The 20,394-nt window shown below is 31.4% G+C and overlaps 1 protein-coding gene across 2 annotated transcripts; it reads left to right on the top strand.

The window, feature by feature from the left end:
- Nucleotides 1-6,941: 6,941 nt before the first annotated feature.
- LOC123703785 (neural/ectodermal development factor IMP-L2-like) lies at nt 6,942-17,437 on the top strand. Of its 2 annotated transcripts, none has more exons than XM_045651935.1 (7): nt 6,942-6,985; nt 10,447-10,594; nt 13,423-13,592; nt 14,868-15,033; nt 15,348-15,526; nt 16,454-16,582; nt 16,977-17,437. In XM_045651935.1, exons 2-6 carry the CDS (start codon nt 10,474-10,476, stop codon nt 16,580-16,582), a joined length of 765 nt encoding a protein of 254 aa, XP_045507891.1. In that variant the 5' UTR covers nt 6,942-6,985; nt 10,447-10,473; the 3' UTR covers nt 16,977-17,437. The 2 variants fall into 2 exon arrangements, with proteins under 2 accessions (XP_045507891.1, XP_045507892.1); XM_045651936.1 differs by having other exon boundaries at nt 6,950-6,985; nt 10,452-10,594.
- The last annotated feature ends 2,957 nt before the right edge of the window (nt 17,438-20,394 follow it).

Genomic DNA, 20,394 nt, shown 5'->3' with positions numbered 1-20,394 from the left:
TTTTCGTACTAAAATTGGTGCTTGAAATTCTTTAAGTAATGAATAAAAATAATAAATATAAAAAATGAATCCCAAAATGTGTTGGTAAGCGCATAACTTTAGAACAGCTGAACCGATTTCTTTCTTTTTTTATTATATATTCCTTGAAGTACGAGGATGGTTCTTACGTAGAGAAAACGTGAATATGTACCACGGGCGAAGCCGGGGCGGATCGCTAGTTTTACTATATTTAGAAGTGGTATTTGATATAATTATATACGTCTGTATTTTTAAGCAATGAATTAATTCACAATATATGTTTTGACCTTTATTTACCGATATAATAATTAACAATTCAAGTTATAAATTATTGCATAATATAGTACATAATATTTGCATAATTTCATTACGTAATTTATCTTATCAACTACTTTAATAAAATCATAATGGCAGGTCTGATTGTGACTTGTAAATTTTATTTTAAAATCGACTTTTTTAATGTTTTATCTCAAAAGTGAACTTCATATATATGTCTTACAATTTAGTAATCTAATTTAACTTCGGCCAATAGAAGAGAAAAAAATTTGGTCATTAAAATATTGCACTAGCTTTGCTCCATGGCTTCACCCGCATTCTCTTCATATTCCCTTTACTTATTCGTATCTCATATATTCATCTCATATACGATATAGGTATTAGTTTAAAAATTATTTCAGGCAAAGCAAAAACTACTATTTTTGCCTAGAAGTTCTTTCTTTGCTAAAATTCAATAAAATTTTGATACTTATATTATAATCTTAGTCTCTACATACCCTAACTACGCCATATGCACAATAACAGCGTATTTACATTCTACAATTTTTACATTTAGTTATCACAACCAACATTCCTAATAACAATTAGGTACAACATTATTGTAATTAACAAAAAGAAGTGTGCGTGTACTACACTAGTAACACACGTAAGGAGTGAAACTTCTTTATGACCTTATTTTTCAAAAAATAATTTACTATATGCAACTTTACAGAAATACGTCGAATCACGCGTGGTCGGGATAAGAAAAAGATGGCGCGTAACGGAAATAAGTCACGCGTAACGAAAAAATTGTTACACCTAATTTTTTCCAACCCTGATAAAGAAGTTTCACTTCAAACAACATTGACACAAGTCGTAGAACTTTATGCCATACATTCCCCAGTAATCCTACTGCGCATAACCTAGTTGAATATACCACTTAGCAATATATGTAATCTATACATATAATAAATCTGTAGAAGGGTCAATTCTGTACATTGAAAATATTGAAAAAATAAATAGCAGGGGGTGTTACTGGATCGATACCAAGCCCAAATATGTGATTAAAAAATTTTTTGTCTGTCTGTTTGTCTGTATGTCTGTCTGTCTGTCTGTCTGTATGTTCAGGCATCACGTGAAAACTAACGGTTCGATTTCGATGAAACTTGGTATAATTATTCCTTATTATCCTGGGCATAAAATAGGATACTTTTTATCCCGGGAAAATACGTAGAAAAAAAAATCTTAACTTTTCTTAATTTTTCCGCGCGGACGGAGTCGCGGGCGGAAGCTAGTATACAATATATCCGTACAATTTGGTTACATACGACGTAATATTATAAACGATGTATAAAGTGTTGTTATATGGAGCATTATCTAATTCATTCGGCATATTGCGTTTTATTTTTTATTAAATTATTGAACTTAAACTTCTTTAGGCGCGTTGAGAGTAAAATTTCAAGGTCGCGTCATTGCAATACCGTCACGTCAAGGAGTGAGGCGACGATTTTGGGATCTTTGAATCTTGCCCAAAGAAGTTTCACTTCTGACACGTGTACTCGGCACGCACGCTCTTTTTTATTATACATTTTGTAATTAGTATATTAATTATTAAAGGGATATAAATTAGTGCATAATTAAAAGGAAGCTGAATTAACTAGCTTTTCAATTAATATGTATTTAATTATATATTAAGTTACTAAGTGCAAGGGGCTTTTTTAGAATATGACCTATATTGCAATACCTGCATAGGGTTGCTAATAATGTATGTAATATGTATTGGTAGGTATGCAATAAATGATTTGAATTTGAAAGAGCACCATATATTACTACTAGCTTTCCGCCCGCGGCTTCGCCCGCGTTTTCATAGAAAACCCCACATAGTTCCCTTTCCCGTGGGATTTCCGGGATAAAACCTATCCTATCTCTCAAGTTGGATCAAACTGCACATGGTGTGTGAATTTTATTATAATCGGTTAAGTGGTTTAGGAGTCCATTGAGGACAAACATTGTGACACGAGATTTATATATTATATATTATAAGATTGTCTACCAAATTGCGACGTAATTTCAAAGAAACTCTATCGCGCTAGATTCTTCACTAATCAGACCACGTGTTACTGATCGTGTATAAAAAATCTGATTACTACGATGTCATTCATAAGTATGATTCAGCGGAAGCGGTCGTGGTTCGTGACGTGCGCGCGCGCGGCCAATTGAGAGTGCAATTAGCGAACTTTGTGTTGGGTAATTATTTGAGTATTGTATAGTTTATTAATATAGCATTGAAATCTATACTAAAACTAATACTAATTACTAATTTACTAATAATATTATAAAGCTGAAGAGTTTGTTTGAACGCGCAAATCTCAGGAACTACTGGTCCGATTTGCAAAATTATTTCGGTGTTATATAGCCCATTTATCGAGGAAAGCTAGGTATAGGCTATAATATTATCATTACGGTAAGACCAACAGGAGTGGAGCCATGCGGATGGAACCGCGACGCGCAGCTAGTTTAGAATATTATGATGACAAATACATAGTATTTGTAAACGCAAACCTTCGTAAATTTTAGACATTTAATATTTTTTTTTTATAAAAGTGTTACTCAATATATGAACGACTAGCTTTTCACCCGCGGCTTCGCCCGCTTTGTCTAAAACCTAATAAATTATATACTAAAACCTTCCTCTTGAATCAATCTATCTATTAAAAAAACCGCATCAAAATCCGTTGCGTAGTTTTAGAGCTAGCACGCAAGAGCAACTTTGTCTTCGCAACTATTTTGTCTCTTCCACCTAAGGGCTAGTATGAAAGTGCGCGCACGTAGCGACGCAACTCCCCATAGAGTCGATGGGAGAGACAAAATAGTTGCGGAGACAAAAATTGCTCGTGTGCGCTACCTCTCAAAGATTTAAGCATACAAAGGGACATAGGGACAGAGAAAGCGACTTTGTTTTATACTATGTAGTGATTTGCTTGTTGTTGTTTACAACAAAAAGCAAATAGGTAGTTTTTAGTATCTTACTATTTTAATTTTTATTATGTTACAGTATGGTCTTATCTATTGCATGCCGGTGTCACACCAGACAAAAACAAAAACACAATCACGCTTTTTTTTAATCATGTATATGCTTTAAATCTATACATAATATAATAAATCTGTAGAAGGGTCAATTCTGTAGGTACATTGAAAATAATGAAAAAATAAATACCAGGGGGTGTTACTGGATCGATACCAAACCCAAATATGTGATTAAATAATTTTTGTCTGTCTGTCTGTCTGTCTGTCTTTCTGTCTGTCTGTCTGTATGTGAAGGCATCACGTAAAAACTAACGGCTTGATTTCGATGAAACTTGGTATAATTATACCTTATTATCCTGGGCATAAAATAGGATACTTTTTATCCCGGAAAAATTCGTAGAAAAAAAAATCTTAATTTTTCTTAATTTTTCCGCGCGGACGCGGGCGGAATTTAGTATATAAATAAATACCATTCTCTTATGTAATATTATAAACATAGGTACATTACTAATTATTATGGGACATTTATTTTTATTTGATATTTCACTTATCTATGTGTCATGGCCACTTATTTACAGACGAATATATTATGTTATGATAATATTATTTATTGGAAAGCTCTTAGATAATGATTCTTATAAGCATCATCATCATCATCATCATCAGCCCATATACGTTCCCACTGCTGGGACACGGGCCTCCTATGAGGGTACAGGCCATAATCCACCACGCTGGCCAAGTGCGGGTTGGCGGATGATACATGTCGTCGAACTTTTTAATTCTTCGACATGTCGGTTTCCTCACGATGTTTTCCTTCACCGTTCGAGCAGTGGTGATGTTACAACATGCGCAGATAAATTGAAAAATCAATTTATTTCCTATAAGCATGTATTTAATAAAATATTCGTATAGTAAATGAAAAATGTATAGGTATAAACACGTACCTAGAGTAATTCTAGAATTAAATGCAGAAAGTAGCTGTGCCCCACGGTTTTAGGCCGGTTGCAGAGCTTGACCGACCATCAGTGCGTACGTCAGTCGCGCTTGTCATATGTATGGAAATTCATAAAACCTATCATAGCTAGACCGACCATACGCACGCGTATTTCCATACATATTATGACAAGCGACTGACGTACGCACTGATGGTCGGCGAAGCTCTGCAGCCGGCCTTACCTGCAGTGCTCCGCTCCTGTTGGTCTTAGCGTGATGATATTTAGCCTATTATTAGCCTTTCTAGATAAATGGACTATCTAACATCGAAGGAATTTTTCAAATCGGACCAATAGTGTCTGAGATTAGCGCGATCAAACAAACAAACAATCAAAATCTTCAGCTTTATAATATTAGTATAGATAAATCACTATATCTTTTTTATCGTATTTTTAACTGACTTCAAAAAATAATTACCTAAATAGGTTTGAAGTCAAACTCAAACTCAAACAAACTCAAACTCAAACATTCATTTATTCAATTAGACTACTATTTAGTAGCACTTTCGAATCGTCATTACATAAGTATTTTTAACATTTACCTACCACCGATTCGGAAAGCAGTATCTATGGAGAAGAATCGGCAAGAAACTCCATAGTTGCTCTTTTAAAATCATGTCAATATTACATAATATGTAACTTATATCTAACTTATACATAGTCGGTGCCAAGCACTAAGTACTTAGTATAAAGCCCGTTAAAGCCTTTTTAATAAATAGCACATCTAAATAGTATGTAGTAATTAATAATATCAAATCTTTTTTATTTTTTACTTTTCCGTTTTTGTTGTGTTAACGTAGGTATTTTTTATTTTAATACTGCATTAATTTACTATATAAATAAATAAATACTACAAACATAAAAGCCGTATTATAATTTACAACTAGATTAGAATAGTAAAAGCTAGTCATAACAATTATTAAAATCAGGTGCCGCAAATGCTAATCCAATGAATCACTATTCCACTTAATTAAAGATGATGAAACTCTAGCATATGTGTAGCTAGGCAATTCCCGATATTTATAGAGTTAAATTCATTTTTTCCTTATGTATTCCAATTAAAATTAGGAGTATTTCATAATTTATGTGATTTTTAATATTTTAGATATTTCTTGGATGTTATGTAATTTCATATCAATGAAATTGAAATACGTATCAATGTAAAATATATATTAATAATCTATAGATATTATATTGTAATCGATAAAACATAACAACATAATATAAAACAAACACTTTATTAGTTTTTCATGAAATTAAAACTTCAAATAGATACGATATTGTTATATATTTTGTTAAGCTCATCATATAAAATAAAATAAATAAATAATATAATACCATGGAAGCTCACGAATTTATTAAATAACAAGTTACAATTTGATAATTAATATAAATCAAAGTTTTGAAGATGTAAGTGAAGTCCCATGTCCCCAAGTGGGGTAAGGGGCAGATGCATTATGCATACATCTGCTTCACTGATCGATTTTCTTTAGGGACAAGTAGGTGATCAGCCTTCTGTGTCCTACCAGACAGAAACATTTTTGAAGACGTGCAGACATAATATTGTATTACAACTAGCTGCGCTCCGCGGTTTCACCCGCGTGGCTCCGCTTCTGTTAGTCTTAGCGTGATGATAAATATAGCCTGTAGCCTTCCTCGATAAATGGGCTATCCACCACTGAAAGAATTTTTCAAATCGGACCAGTATTTCTTGAGATTAGCGCGTTCAAACAAACAAACTCTTCAGCTTTATTAGTATAGATTTACACAAAACTACTGCACAAGCAAAAAGGGTTTGCAAATTGAATTTCTCAGGTGACATTAGACAAAATATAAAGGGCATTGATAGTCCCTTATTAGATAGATTAGTATTCTCATAGTACCGTTTAATATTTACTTATACATGAAAACTAAATATATTTACTGCATATTATGTTTTCTTATGTTTTAAATTATTTTTATAGTGTTGAGGGTTGTGAAGTCTCTTATTCTTAAAGCGATGAAATGTTCATATCTTTATCATTTTATCAAGCTATGTATCAGAAATAAAAAGTGATTCATTTTTTATCTGTCCATTTGGTCGAGTCTATAATTTAAATATTACGATTCATTTTGAAATTATACATTTTTATCTAGATACAAAAATAATTAAGAAGAATTACTTGAATCTAATATTAGAACAATTATTTTCAATCAATTTTCAAATGTAATAATAATAATGAAATTATGACAGTTAAAAAATAACGAAACCGAACGAACGACACAGCAAAACACACAGTTACATAATTATAACAATTTTTATTATTTTTCTTTCATAAATCAACTCTACAATTCATTCACCGGCAATAAATTTACTTCTATATCTACGATCCAAAAACCTTAATTCAGTAAATATTTGAATTTGAGTACAACTACAGCATATAAAAATAGCGTGTGTGCCGAGCACACGTGTCAGAAGTGGATCTTCCGTGGCAAGAATCGTCGCCTTATCCATGACGTGACGGTATTGCCATGACGTGACCTTGAAATTTTACTCTCAACACGCCTAAAAAAGTTTAACTTCAAAAATTCCCGAACGAAAAATCACCCCGTGTGACCCAGCTCGGTTACAGTATATATAGAGTAAAATCTGTCATCTGTTCGTATTCCGTTTAGAACCATTATTGAGATAACAGCTAGTGTTGTGTCATAAGGTAAGATTGAAACGAAATTCCTTCACTTTATTCATTGTTATCTTTATATTTTAGGAAATAGATCTATACGTAGGTGTTAATATTTGTGTTCTGCGAATTTTATTTTTACCGCGTTTTAAGTGTATTTTTGTGTGTTGCTTAATGTGTTGGATTTTTTAAGGAATATAACTTTTTATAGGTATTTAAATATGTGACTCAGTCTTTTTAACTTGTTTTATTTTATCTTATACATGAAAGTTTAAAAGCTTGTTTTTATGCAAGTTATGGCTTATCTAACATTAATCGTCAAGTTAATTTTATGAACACATTTTAATAAATTTAAGTTATATACCTAAAAACAATCATTATTTTATTTAATCTAAGCTCAATCTAAAAATAAGAATCTATCTAATTTTACTCTGCACTTTTAGTTTGTGTGATAAATGTGATCTTTAAAAAAAAACTAATATAACTTGCATGCATTTACCAATTTCCCATGTGACAGATTAAACATGGGCTTTTCTGTAAAACTGTATCAAAATCAAGACAGCATTGTTAGCTTGCTATCTTTAATTAATACATTTTTAATCATATTTTTGTTAATTCGTTAATTTTCAATTAAATTTTTACACAATTTTCCTTAACCTATTAATCGTTCATTGACAAATTTCGTTTTTTCGTTTAAACATAATTTCTATCATAATACAAACCATGGGATAAAACCTATCCTATGTGTTAATCCAAGTGACCCTCCATATGTGTGCTAAATGTCATTGTAATTGGTTCAGTAGTATTTGCGTGAAAGAGTAACAAATATACATACACATACATCCATCCTCACAAACTTTCGCATTTATAATATTAGTAGGAATTAGTAGGAATTAGTAGGATAGGATAGGATAAGATTACAAATCTACACTAATATTATAAAGAGGAAAACTTTGTTTGTTTCATTGTAATGAATAGGCTCATAAACAACTGGACCGATTTTAAAAATTCTTTCACCATTCGAAAGCTACATTATCCACGAGTAATATAGGCTATATATTATCACGGTAAGACCAACAGGAGCGGAGCCACGCGGGTGAAACCGCGCGGCACAGCTAGTATTTTATAATATTAGTAGGATATGGCCATAGTCATAGGGTCATAGGGTGTGGGTAAAAAATATTATTTATCAATCGTGTGTTTATTCTTTCTTAATATATATAAATCTCGTGTCACAATGTTTGTCCTCAATGGACTCCTAAACCACTTAACCGATTATAATAAAATTCGCACACCATGTGCAGTTCGATCCAACTTGAGAGATAGGATAGTTTAAATCTCAAATCGTTTTAGAGAAAGCGGGCGAAGCCGCGGGCGGTAAGCTAGTAATATGTATAAGTACATTATGTTCTATGAAAATTAAGCTTTCTTATATTGTATAGTTTTGATTTGTGTCAATATTTAAATAACAACAATTTCTATGTTAATTAGCCGTCTTAAATCTATAGTAGGTATATACCTATTTCTGTTAATCTTGTTTTTAATTCTACTAATATTATAAATGCGAAAGTTTGTGAGGATGTAATATGTTTCTATCACACAAAAACAGCTGATCGGATATGTATGAAATTTGGCACAGAGATAGATTATAGTCTAGACACGTCTAGATTAGCTCTTAGGTTACCAAAGCTTTTCAGTATTCCTAATTGTGAGCTTTCTTCTTTAAAATTGGGATAAGTAGATTTGTATATTTTGTTGACGTATTTACTTAATTTTGAAATATATTTTTTTGTATATTGGCTTAAGATTGACCTATATCTATAGATCTTTTTTATAATTTTTTATCAAAGTAGATACTTTTATCCATATCTTCCAAATACTCTATATCTCACATGTTATTATGATGTTTTCATTAAATCGGGCATTTTTTTATAAACTTTCTATTTATTTTTTACTTATATTAAAACAATGTTCATACATTAAACTTTCTCTATCTGTATTCAAACTAATCTATACCAATATTATATTAAATCTGAAGAGTTTGTTTGAACGCGCTAATCTCAGGAACTACTAGTCCTATTTGAAATATTCTTTCATTTCATATTATATCATCACGCAAACAGGAGGAGTATGAAATATTTCATTTTAATCGAAAATATCACGTGTTTGTTTATTCCTAGAATGTTAACGTTTCAACGAATCAATATGACCTTTCGAAAACGAAAAACAGGGTGTTTTTCCAAAATTTGTTTAAATTTTTTCATTAACTCTTATATAGGTATAAGAAGATGCTCTAGTGTTTCAAATTTGACTCTAACCATAAATATACATTATTTGCGTCTATGTGAATTGTATACCTTGTTTGTAATGTTTAAATACTTACCTGTAATAATTAATTTTTATATACCTGAAATATATAACCATTAAAAAATTAGCATATTGTATTCATTCTTTATAGAAGTGTACCAAGTTTCATCGTCCGCGAAATTTCTGTAAAAAAGAGTAGGTGCAAAGCTTTGTACTTACGTATTAATAAATCCAGCTTTTAATCATTTTTATATTCTAGATAGAAGAGCTGTTCTCCCAACATGGAATTAAAAAAAAATATATACCGGCCGAATTGATAACCTCCTTCTTTTGTTTGAAGTCGGTTAATAAAACTTGAAAAAAAATCGATTAACATTTTTTTGAGTTTGACCATAAATTTTTCAAACAAATACTTCGTGATTATAACATAAAATTTTATCGTCAAATTGTTGTTTTCATATTATTATCCTACAGGGTAACATCATAAAAATTGATACAGCCGTTCTCGAGTTACAAATTGTATAACTAACTCAATTTATTTTGTCAAAAATTGCCCTAATAAAAGCGAATGTGTATAATTACTTGTGATACGAAACTTTGAACCAATTATTTATATACCTAGTGGTATAATTATATTATATTATAAAATATAACGATACTTTGGCAATATTAGGGTAACAAGAGTAGGTATTAGTTTTTCTTTTGGCGCGATGGAGAAAAATTATGAGAGTGAATTTTTACGATGCGCGCGCACACCGACACCTAAATTTAACAGCATGAAGTTAGTTCTAGGTGGTATGAAAATTGATACCTAACTATAATTGTTCAAGTTCTATATTGTAGTATTTTCCATACGCCAAAGAACTTCTAACGCGTGTACATAACTACACACACTCTTTTTTTTAATTGGATCTAAGCTTATTTAAATTTCATTAGACTTTCTAATTTATTTTTCACTTAATAGGTACCTACTAGGTAATGAAAAAAAAAACACGAAAATGTATTGTAACTACTATAATTATTATAACAAACTATATACCTATTATGTACTGTTGTCTACATTTTAATACATAATCATTTTAAATGTCAAAATGTGTATCTAAAGTCCAAACATGAGTTACAAAACAATAAAATATTCCCAATACTTTTCTTTAATTATTTAGAAATAACAACGTTTTTCATTCCAGTATAGTGCGCCATCTAGTATCGGAAAGATGTTGAATTTAGTCTCGCTACTCGTCGCCGCGGCGCTAGTGTCGCTCCACTGTTCCTACGAAGCGGACGCTGCTATTGAACATCCTAAGATCATCGTTTCTAATAATTTAGAACCAAATAGTAAGTATTTTATGTATTATAAAGCTGAAGAGTTTGTTTGTTTGAACGCGCTAATCTCAGGAACTACTGGTCCGATTTGAAAAATTATTTCGGTGTTAAGATAGCCCAATCATCGAGGAAGGCTATAGACTATATTATATCATCTCGCTAAGACCAACAGGAGCAAAGCACTGCGGGTAAAACCGCGGACCACAGCTAGTAATATATAAAATGTAATGGAATAAGCTATAAATATTATTTATTTATTTATTTATTTATTCTTTATTGTACATTAAGTTTAATCTTATTTTATAATATCTTAATGGATTCAAATGTACAAAAGGCGGCCTTATGGCTCTAAGCCATCTCTGCCAGGCAACCTTCACTTACTTATTTATTACTTACTAGCTTTTCACCTACGGCTTCGCCAGAGTTTTCAAAGAAAAACCTACATAGTTCCCATTTCCGTGGGATTTTCAGGATAAAACATATCCTATGTGTTTACTGTTTATCCAAGTTACCCTCTATAATTGTGATAAATTTCATTGTAACCGGTTCAGTAGTATTTATGTGAAAGAGTAATAAACATACATACATACACATTACACATACATCCATCCTCACAAACTTTCGAATTTATATAGTATATAATGGAAGTAGTTAAAATATCAATTTCTTTACTACTTTTCTTGATATATTACGCAAATAAATCGCGGTATTTTCCTCAAAACGTCCTCGTAGTTCATTCATTCAATATAAATGAAACAGTTTAAAAGAAATAAATGAATTTATGTATATGGGTTACTTCGTACGGTCGGAAAATGTGCGTTTTGACTTGCATGATTTCCGCTCTTTATAAAAACGGGCTGAATAAAGGTTACTTATACATGGTGTCCCACCGTTGGTATACTAAGCTCAAAGGACGTTATAGCTGCATACGCTGAGTACGTAAAAAATACTTATAAAATTCCAGACGCATTTTTTTTTAAATAGATGAATTATTAAAACTCTATATGTGTACACCCACAACTTTGCGTCCCGCATGTCAGGTATCGTTTAAGATTATGTTTTCATTGATAAAATGCTCACATTAGAGAAGCGGTATATGCCGGCTGCGCGAAGCTAGAGGAGATAACATAGATTTTCAGGAAAAAATTAGCATAAAATTTTAGACAAAATTTTGTTGTTTAAGTATTTTTTACGCGATCAGTGTATGCTAAACTACAAGTCCTTTCGCGCTTAGTAGATACCAATAGTGGGACAGCCTGTATAATATTATGTAGGTATTACAGTATTATTAGACGAATAAATTCCTTAACACAATTCTTCATTTAGGTACCTAATTGAATTTATGTTTTAAAAGTTTATTTTGAGTAAAAAGTCTTCTGTAAATTGTAACGATTTTCTCAATTTTGGTATGAAAGTAACTAGATTATAGTTACTTTATAAAAATGCATACTTAGACATATTTTATTAGTTTAAAACAGCTTTTCGCCCGTGACATTGCACACATTATTTTACCATTATTATCTAAATAAGTTTAATAGCAAGTTCAACTTACTGAAGTTAGTTACCTACTTAACAGCAAAAATACAGTTTTTCCTTTGTACGACCATTTTTCATGTACCAAAAATATTTTATCATAGTTTAGTGATTTTAAGATTTACCGGGCAAAGTAGGTCAATTATCACTGCCCTTGGTAACTTATTTATTTATTTTTTGTTGTAAAAAAATTTATTATTTATGTACTAGCGGTCCGCCCCGGCTTCGCCCGTGGAATATCTTCATCCCATTTTTCGCACTAAAATGTAGCCTAAGTTCTTTCTCAGGGTCTAAAAATTGTCTGTGCCAAATTTCATCAAAATCGGTTTAAGCGAGAAAGCGTAACAGACAGACAGACAGAGTTACTTTCGCATTTATAATATTAGTAGGGATTATTTGAATATATTCTGAGCTATAAAACATACAGAATCCCAAAAAAAAGCATTAATCAAAAGGGTCATGTAAAATTTGGGTGTAGTGTAGTTTATCCAATTTTACTTTCTAATAGCCACAGACGGATTCGCAAATATATTCGCCAGATGTTCACATTATGTATATTTCTTATACATATACCTAGTATTATACACTCAGGAATTGTAATGTGACTAGCTATGCTGCGCGGGTTTATACAATAGGCAAATCTCATCTTTAGGGTAGGATTTTTGGTGGCCTTGCAATTAAAACATTTTTCATGATTACATAACAGTACACTATGTGTTTATCTAATTATTTGTGTGTATCAGGGTTTGAATAAACTTTATTTCCTTCACTAACAAAGGATGGATTCGGAAACGATAGGAAATCATTAAAAATACAGCTTTCAATTAAGAAACTCCGTCGTTTTCGGGAATGAAAAAGAAATTTCATATTCGACACGAAGATCATGTCACACATTAGTGTACATAATTAATAATTAGTCTGTTATTGATTGTGTATCCCATTGAGTAGTTTAATTTTGTGAACATTCATCGAATTTTTCTATGTGTAAGAATTATCTACTAGCTTACCGCCCGCGGCTTCGCCCGCTTTGTCTAAAACCTAATAAATTATATACTTAAACCTTCCACTTGAATCACTCTATCTATTAAAAAAATCGCATCAATATCCGTTGCGTAGTTTTAAAGATTTAAGCATACAAAGGGACATAGGGACAGAGAAAGCGACTTTGTTTTATACTAGGTAGTGATCTACGAGTATATTCTATCAAAGACAAATTAACACTTCGGTCGCTGACGGGTTACATAATATTACCATCAATACATTTTTAGCAATTAACGAGTAAATTTTATTTATTTTTTTCATTCCAGGTCTGCCCGCTCCCCGTCGCCGCTTACTCCGCGAATATCTCACCATATCTGAGCCTCCTCCAGCCACGGTCAAGCAAGTGTCGGGCACACCATTGGTATTGCCGTGTGTTGCGTACGGCAAGCCAGCGCCATCTATATCGTGGTTGAAGAATGGTGTGCCTGTTTCTGATGTAAGTGTTCATTAATTTTTATTTTGGTTTTAAGGTTAGGAATTTTTATACCAATAGTTATGTATTCTGTGCCAATAGATTAGTATACTATAAATCGACAATTAGTATAGTATAAATATACAAAAAAAATAATGTTTATTTTTCTACAGTGAGTCATAATCTAAGCTTACACAGATTGTGTTGTTTACATATTCGAATAAATCATTACTAGTGATATAACACAATAACAAAAAAACTCTATTAAAAAATTCATGTCGCCTGATGAAAAATAAAAGCAAATCTGAGCGAATGCGCTTTGTCGAGGCTACTTTTGATCAGGCGTAGCAAATTTAACTCAACATCAAGTTCCCACGTTCTAAACGCCTCCAGCACCAAAAACGAATTAGTGTAATATTTATTACTTTTAAGTGTTTAAATGATGCATAACAAACTATAATAAATGTTCTTCCCACCTGCGTCGTCAGTTTAATTATATAGTTTCAATTCATTATTCATTTACGAATAATAGGTATATGAGATATTAATCTTATTCAAGGTTTATTTTTGATAAAAGGTTTGATTTATTTGTTTAATTCACATGCAGAATATTCAGAGATTTATTTATATGATAAAAATTTATAACTATATCAATTGAAAATTTCTGAAATGATTCTTGCTTTGATCTCAAATGTTCTTAAAATATCGATAGTCCCATTTGATTTGAAATTAATTCCAAATGAATGCACTTATAACTAAAAGTATGATTTTTTCCATCCAAATAGAAAATTTATTTGTATGCAATTTATTTGTTCATGGAAAACATAAGCTAAATATTTGTGAAAATATTCAACTCTACACTATGTAGGTATTTATCTTAACAAACGTTCTATTATTATCACTGATTTCAATTTCAATAATATATTCCGCGTATGTCTCGATACATTAAACAGGTAATTGTAGAAATGTTTTTTTGACGTGACAACGTCTTATAATTCGATAGAGCCGCCTGCACGCACGAAAAAACATGACTCATGCGGCGTTACCTCGCTCTGAGGCGTTCCGTGTAAGGCTTGAAGTGCAAGCGAGAGCGCGGAACGAGCGACAAAGAAGCACAATCGGACGTTGTCACGTTCAACTATTGTCAGAAACCGACTTTACAGACAACCAATTTTTTTTAAATAAATATTTTATTTGTAGTTAATATTCCGCATATATCTCAATACATTAATATTTTATTTGTAGAAATGTTATTTTCTCATAAATAAATTGTAATAATTGTTATTTTTATTCTTACAGTTTGAAGAGGATTCCAACGAAGTATTTGCCGTACATCCCTCAAGTATTGCCCGTATTATGAGCAAGTTGGTGGTACCGTCAGCAACGAATGGAGACGTTTTTACATGTGTTGCCAATTCTGGAGTCATCGAAAAGACTGCATCTAGCACTGTTTATACTGAAGAAGGTATAGTTATTTATTATGATTTCATAAAGGTTTAAAGCTTTTAATTAAACATTTAAAGTAAATATTTTTTGATGACATATTATTATATTTTACTCTATAAGAATATTTGGCAGAAATCTGTGGACAATATAATTTATGAAAATACATTTTTCTTTATTTTAATACTTATGTGTTTTCAACTGTATCTAGATACTATTAAATGTTTAGAAAATAATTATTAAATAAAACATAACTAAAATTTACCAAGCACACTTTGCTTAAAGAATCATTGCTAAAAATTTCCACCATGCGTGACAAAATTATTTATTTTACAGTGCAAGACGATGTCCTCAGTCTACCAGCAGAACCGGTGATCACAGCTTCGTATGGTGATGTTCTTCAGGTGATGGGCAGCAGCGTGACCTTGCCCTGCAGGACGTATAGCGCTACTGACTCTAAACTGTACTGGATTGATAATAATGGCAACCCTGTATATGATAATCAACGGTTCAAGGTGAGTTTTCAAGATATTTACACTATTTACTTGTGTATTAGATAAGTATGAACTCATTCAATTATTTATTTTGTCTAAAACTACTTTATATTTAAAAATTACTCTTGAATTCTCTATCTATTGCAAAACCGCATCGAAATCCGTTGTGTAGTTTTAAAAATCTAACCATAAATACTTACTTACACGCAAGGATATACGCGGGAAGCGACTTTTTATACAATGTAGAGATTTAGATTTCTTCTAGAAACACTTTTGAATCAATATAATAGTTAAATACCACCGACCGTTATAAATTCCTTTGGATATCACATTGGATCTAAATCTCCAGCTTTAGGGAAATAAATACCTAGGTATGTCTTTCTGCAGTAGGTATGATTTAAAACAAATATTAGCTAATGATGATTATGATGACTCGTATCATCATCGAAATAAGGCCATCATATTATAACGATTCTCATATCCGTTCCATTGAATGTACCTATCACGATGAAACAAACATTCATCAAATATATGTTGCAATGAGCTGAGTTTTTTTTTATTTAAACATAAAACTGTAAAAGCTTACTTACTTACCTATTCTTATTATAAAGTGTAGAAATTGTAACAATTATTTTTTTTATTGTTGCAGTGGTTTATTTATTATCTACCATCATTTAAATATTAAGATGATAAAAGCAATTCTAAATATTAAGCTGTTATAAGCAATTCTTAAACATGCGTAGGTACTAATTTTGTGTCCTATATTTCAATCCATCTACCTACCTAATATTATAAAGCTGAAGAGTTTGTTTGTTTGAACGCGCTAATCTCAAGAACCCATATGGATAGCCCATTTATAGGCTATAGGCTATATATCATCACGCTAAAACTAGATTAGGTTTAATATATGTGCGTTTTTTTAACAAATTTTTTTATTATCTTTTACAGACACTACCATCAGGAGATTTGCGTATAACTGGTCTGGTTTTCGAAGACATGGGCGACTATACTTGCACTGTGAAAAATCTGTACGGAGAGGATAGCAGTACAACGTTCTTGTATCCTTTCCGGAATTAGGTAAGTTATAGATATTAAATTTTCTTTGGAAGTGAGACTTCTTTAGGCGCGTTTAGAATAAAGTTTCAAAGTCGCGTGACACTTCAGAGCAATCACGTCATGGAGTAAATCGACGATTTTGGTATCTTTGAATCTTGTCAAAGAAGTTTCACTTCTGACACGTGTGCTCGGCACACACGCTCTATTTTACTACTAGCTAGAATGAAATAAATTCCGCTCTGTTTAGGTATTGCAAATAATTTTGAATTTATACATAACATACAAAAAAGCGTGTTTTTGTTTAGTAGCGTGTTGAGTACCGCTGGTGGACTTTTTGTATTTTAGAATGTATGTACCTACATGTAAAACAATATTTAAGATTATTTTCTTTATATTTTTTTTTTGTCTTTTTCAGATATCAATCGACAGACCCGCTCTACACCAAGTTACCCGCCGACATTAATGTTCCTACTTAATAACTTATTATTAGCTAAGTGTACCTTAATGTGATTTATTTGTGTACTTAATCGTTTTATCCGTTTTACTGTTTTAAGTAGACATTTTTTTAAGTATTTTTTGTACAGTATTTAGGTTATTATTTATACAGCACTAAAGTTTTAATACTAAAGTTTGAAACGAAAATATTTCGTCTTTCTAGGGAAATATTATGGAAAATGTATTATTACAGATCAATAATTACTATTGGTCAATCGTTGTAGCCTTTGACGTTTAAAATATAGATTAAAAAACCAAAATGACATTTCTTGCCATGTTAGTGTTCCCGCCAAAATAAATGTCAAATGAATTATAGTCTAGTGCATTTATAATTATTTTATAGTTATTTATTGTTTCATTGTATGATAAGCGTATTGTGTTTTATTGCATTTTTGTGTTTTATTATTTATAAGATAATGTATAAAGATTAGATAGATTTATGTTTGAAATCTCTGTGATTTGACATAATAAATGTTTTATTGACTATAACTTTGTTTTCTTATCTAATTATTAACATTGATTCGAGATGTTTCTCGTGACATTATTATATATGAATTTCCTGTGTTTGAACTAAAACTATTTATCCTGTTAGAATCTTATTGAAATAAAAAAGCCTTTGTGCTAATGCAGTATACCTAACTGTGCCAAATTTCATCCAAATCTTATCTGCCTTTTTGCATAAAAGAGTTACTACAAACATCCATCTATCATTATCTACAATCTTTTTTAATGTACTAGCTGTGCCCCACGGTTTTACCCGCATTTCTCCGCTCCTGTTAGTCTTAACGTGATGAGCTTATTAATATAGCCTTCCTCGATAAATTGGATAGCCCATGTAACATCGAAATAATTTTTCAAATCGGATCAGTAGTTCTTGAGATAAGCGCGTTCAAACAAACAAACTCATGAGCTAAAGTATAAGTATAGATAATAATAGTTGAATCAGTACAAGCGTTTTTATTAAGTAGAGTCTCCATCATGTACTAAATTATTTAAATTGTTTTGATTGTTCGCAAAATTGCAACCAAATATAAGGACATTTACCACTAAAACATAGCTTTAAATTTACATTCATATCAACTAATTTGCTACGAAATGACAGTAATAGCAGAATATATCATGGATCGTAAAATATGAGCATGTTAAGTGTAGTTAGTTCGAAGCTCGGTTAAATTTAACCTTTTCTAAAATGCCAGAAGATAGACGTATTAAGGACAGTGAATGTGTGGAGCTTCATTGATTTAATTTTAGTGTGAACAAAGTTTATCAATGTATTATTAGATAATATAGAGTTATTTTTATACATATAGGTAAATCGAATTTTTGGAATTGTTCTCATAAAATTTAATTAAATTGTATTTTAAATGATACCAGAGTAGCTGATTTTCGTGAATAGCGTAGAAGTTCAAAGTATATATTATGAACAATTATAGTGTTCTTGTAAATTATTTAAAGGAAAATAGTATGAAATATACAAAACCAAAATATTATTTATGGAAATCTAAAGATAAGGGTGTAAAAAATTAAGGGTTTTTAAACATTATCTTAAACCAGCTGCTCCGCGCGGTTTTACCCGCACCCCCGTGCCTCCACCCCTGTTGATCGTAGCGTGATGATATATAGCCGAAAACCTTCCTCGATAAATGAGCTATTTAACACCGAAAGAAAATTTCAAATCGGAGCAGTAGTTCCCGAGATTAGCGCGTTCAAACAAACAAACAAACTCTTCAGTTTTATAATATTAGCATAGATAATTTTTAATAATGTCGACTCCACAGACATCTCTGTCCGAATTAACCATAACACAGAATGTGAGCGTTACCTTGAGAACCATCTCAGGCGCACCTTTCTTTTGGATTACACGCGAATGTATAACATTCCTCCGTTTCGTATATTCACATCCATACTAATATTATAAATGCGAAAGTTACTCTGTCTGTCTGTTACTCAATCACGCCTAAACTACTGAACCAATTTTCATGAAATTTGGTATGGAGATATTTTGATACCCGAGAAAGGAAAGCTAGGCTACTTTAACTAAAGGAAGGCTACTTTTATCCCGGGAAAATAACGCAATCCCGGACATCCCACGGGAACGGGAACTATGCGGGTTTTCCTTTGACTGCGCGGGCGAAGCCGCGGGCGGAAATCTAGTTTACAATAAATATACAAAAATTGTCTGATCCATCCAACTTTGTCTGCTCTAAAATCATCATTCCAACATTTTTCGTTGATGCTCTACTTAAAAAAGCGTGATGTAGTTATGCCCCGTGGTTTTGCCCGCATTAAAACAATATTTTACTGATGACATAATATAGCCTACAGGCTTTCTCGGTAAATGAGCTGAAAAAATCAACCTGTAATTTCACAGTGTAGCGCGTATAAACAAACACAATCAATTTTTCAAATCGAATCAGTAATTCTTGAGATTGAACTTCAGCTTCACAATTTTCTCATAGAGAAGAAAGATGAATAGGCAATTTATTTGTTTCTTTTTACACATAGGTAAGGTCGGAAAACCGCATCCTTAAATAATACTGAGAAAATGATATTTATATCGATGTAATTATTGATAAAATGCATCCACTTTTGACATATCACGATTAATTCCACATTGCCTACGTCATAATATATTAAATAACTAGTTATCACCAGCGACTATGTTTGTGTTTGATGACGATTTGCGGATATACCTACTTAAAAAAAAGTGAAGTCCCATGTCCCCTAGTGGGGTAAGGGGCAGATGCATTATACAATATACATAATATCAGATATTAGAAAAACAATTAAAATTGGTCTAGTCGTTTAGTGATTACACTGTACGAAAAGATAGACACACAGTTATATATTATCATTATAATAATTATGCACTAAAATATATTTTCTGCAGTTACTTTCGAGGATCCGCCATTTCAGAAGAATTTCATTTCTGATACGTATTGTACTCTTAAATTTTATTATAACAAGACAATATAAAATTTATTAGTTTACATAAATATCAATTGTATTCATAAATATTTTGGTCAATATCTTTTCAACGAATGAAAGTTAATAAAAACAAATGGTCACAGTTTGGTTTGTAGTTTTGTAGATACGCTTCAACAAAAAAAAAAAAACACGTTATCTAATGAAGTCACTTGAGTATAGTTTAATTGTTTGTAATTTTTATCATTTCTACTACAATTATTACTAATTAGCGGTCCGGTATCGGTAAATAAATATGCACCATTTTTTGAAAGTTTATGTGTAAAAACGTTATAAAACAATAAGAAGACTTTCACATCTCGCTCCAGATATTATACTGTTGTAAATTACTATTATTATTGCCGCGATAAAGT

This window comes from Colias croceus, chromosome 27, assembly GCF_905220415.1.
Source record: "Colias croceus chromosome 27, ilColCroc2.1".
Lineage (NCBI taxonomy): Eukaryota > Metazoa > Arthropoda > Insecta > Lepidoptera > Pieridae > Colias > Colias croceus.
Note: the sequence above shows the minus strand (reverse complement) of the source record. Positions and strands in the feature narration are given on the sequence as shown.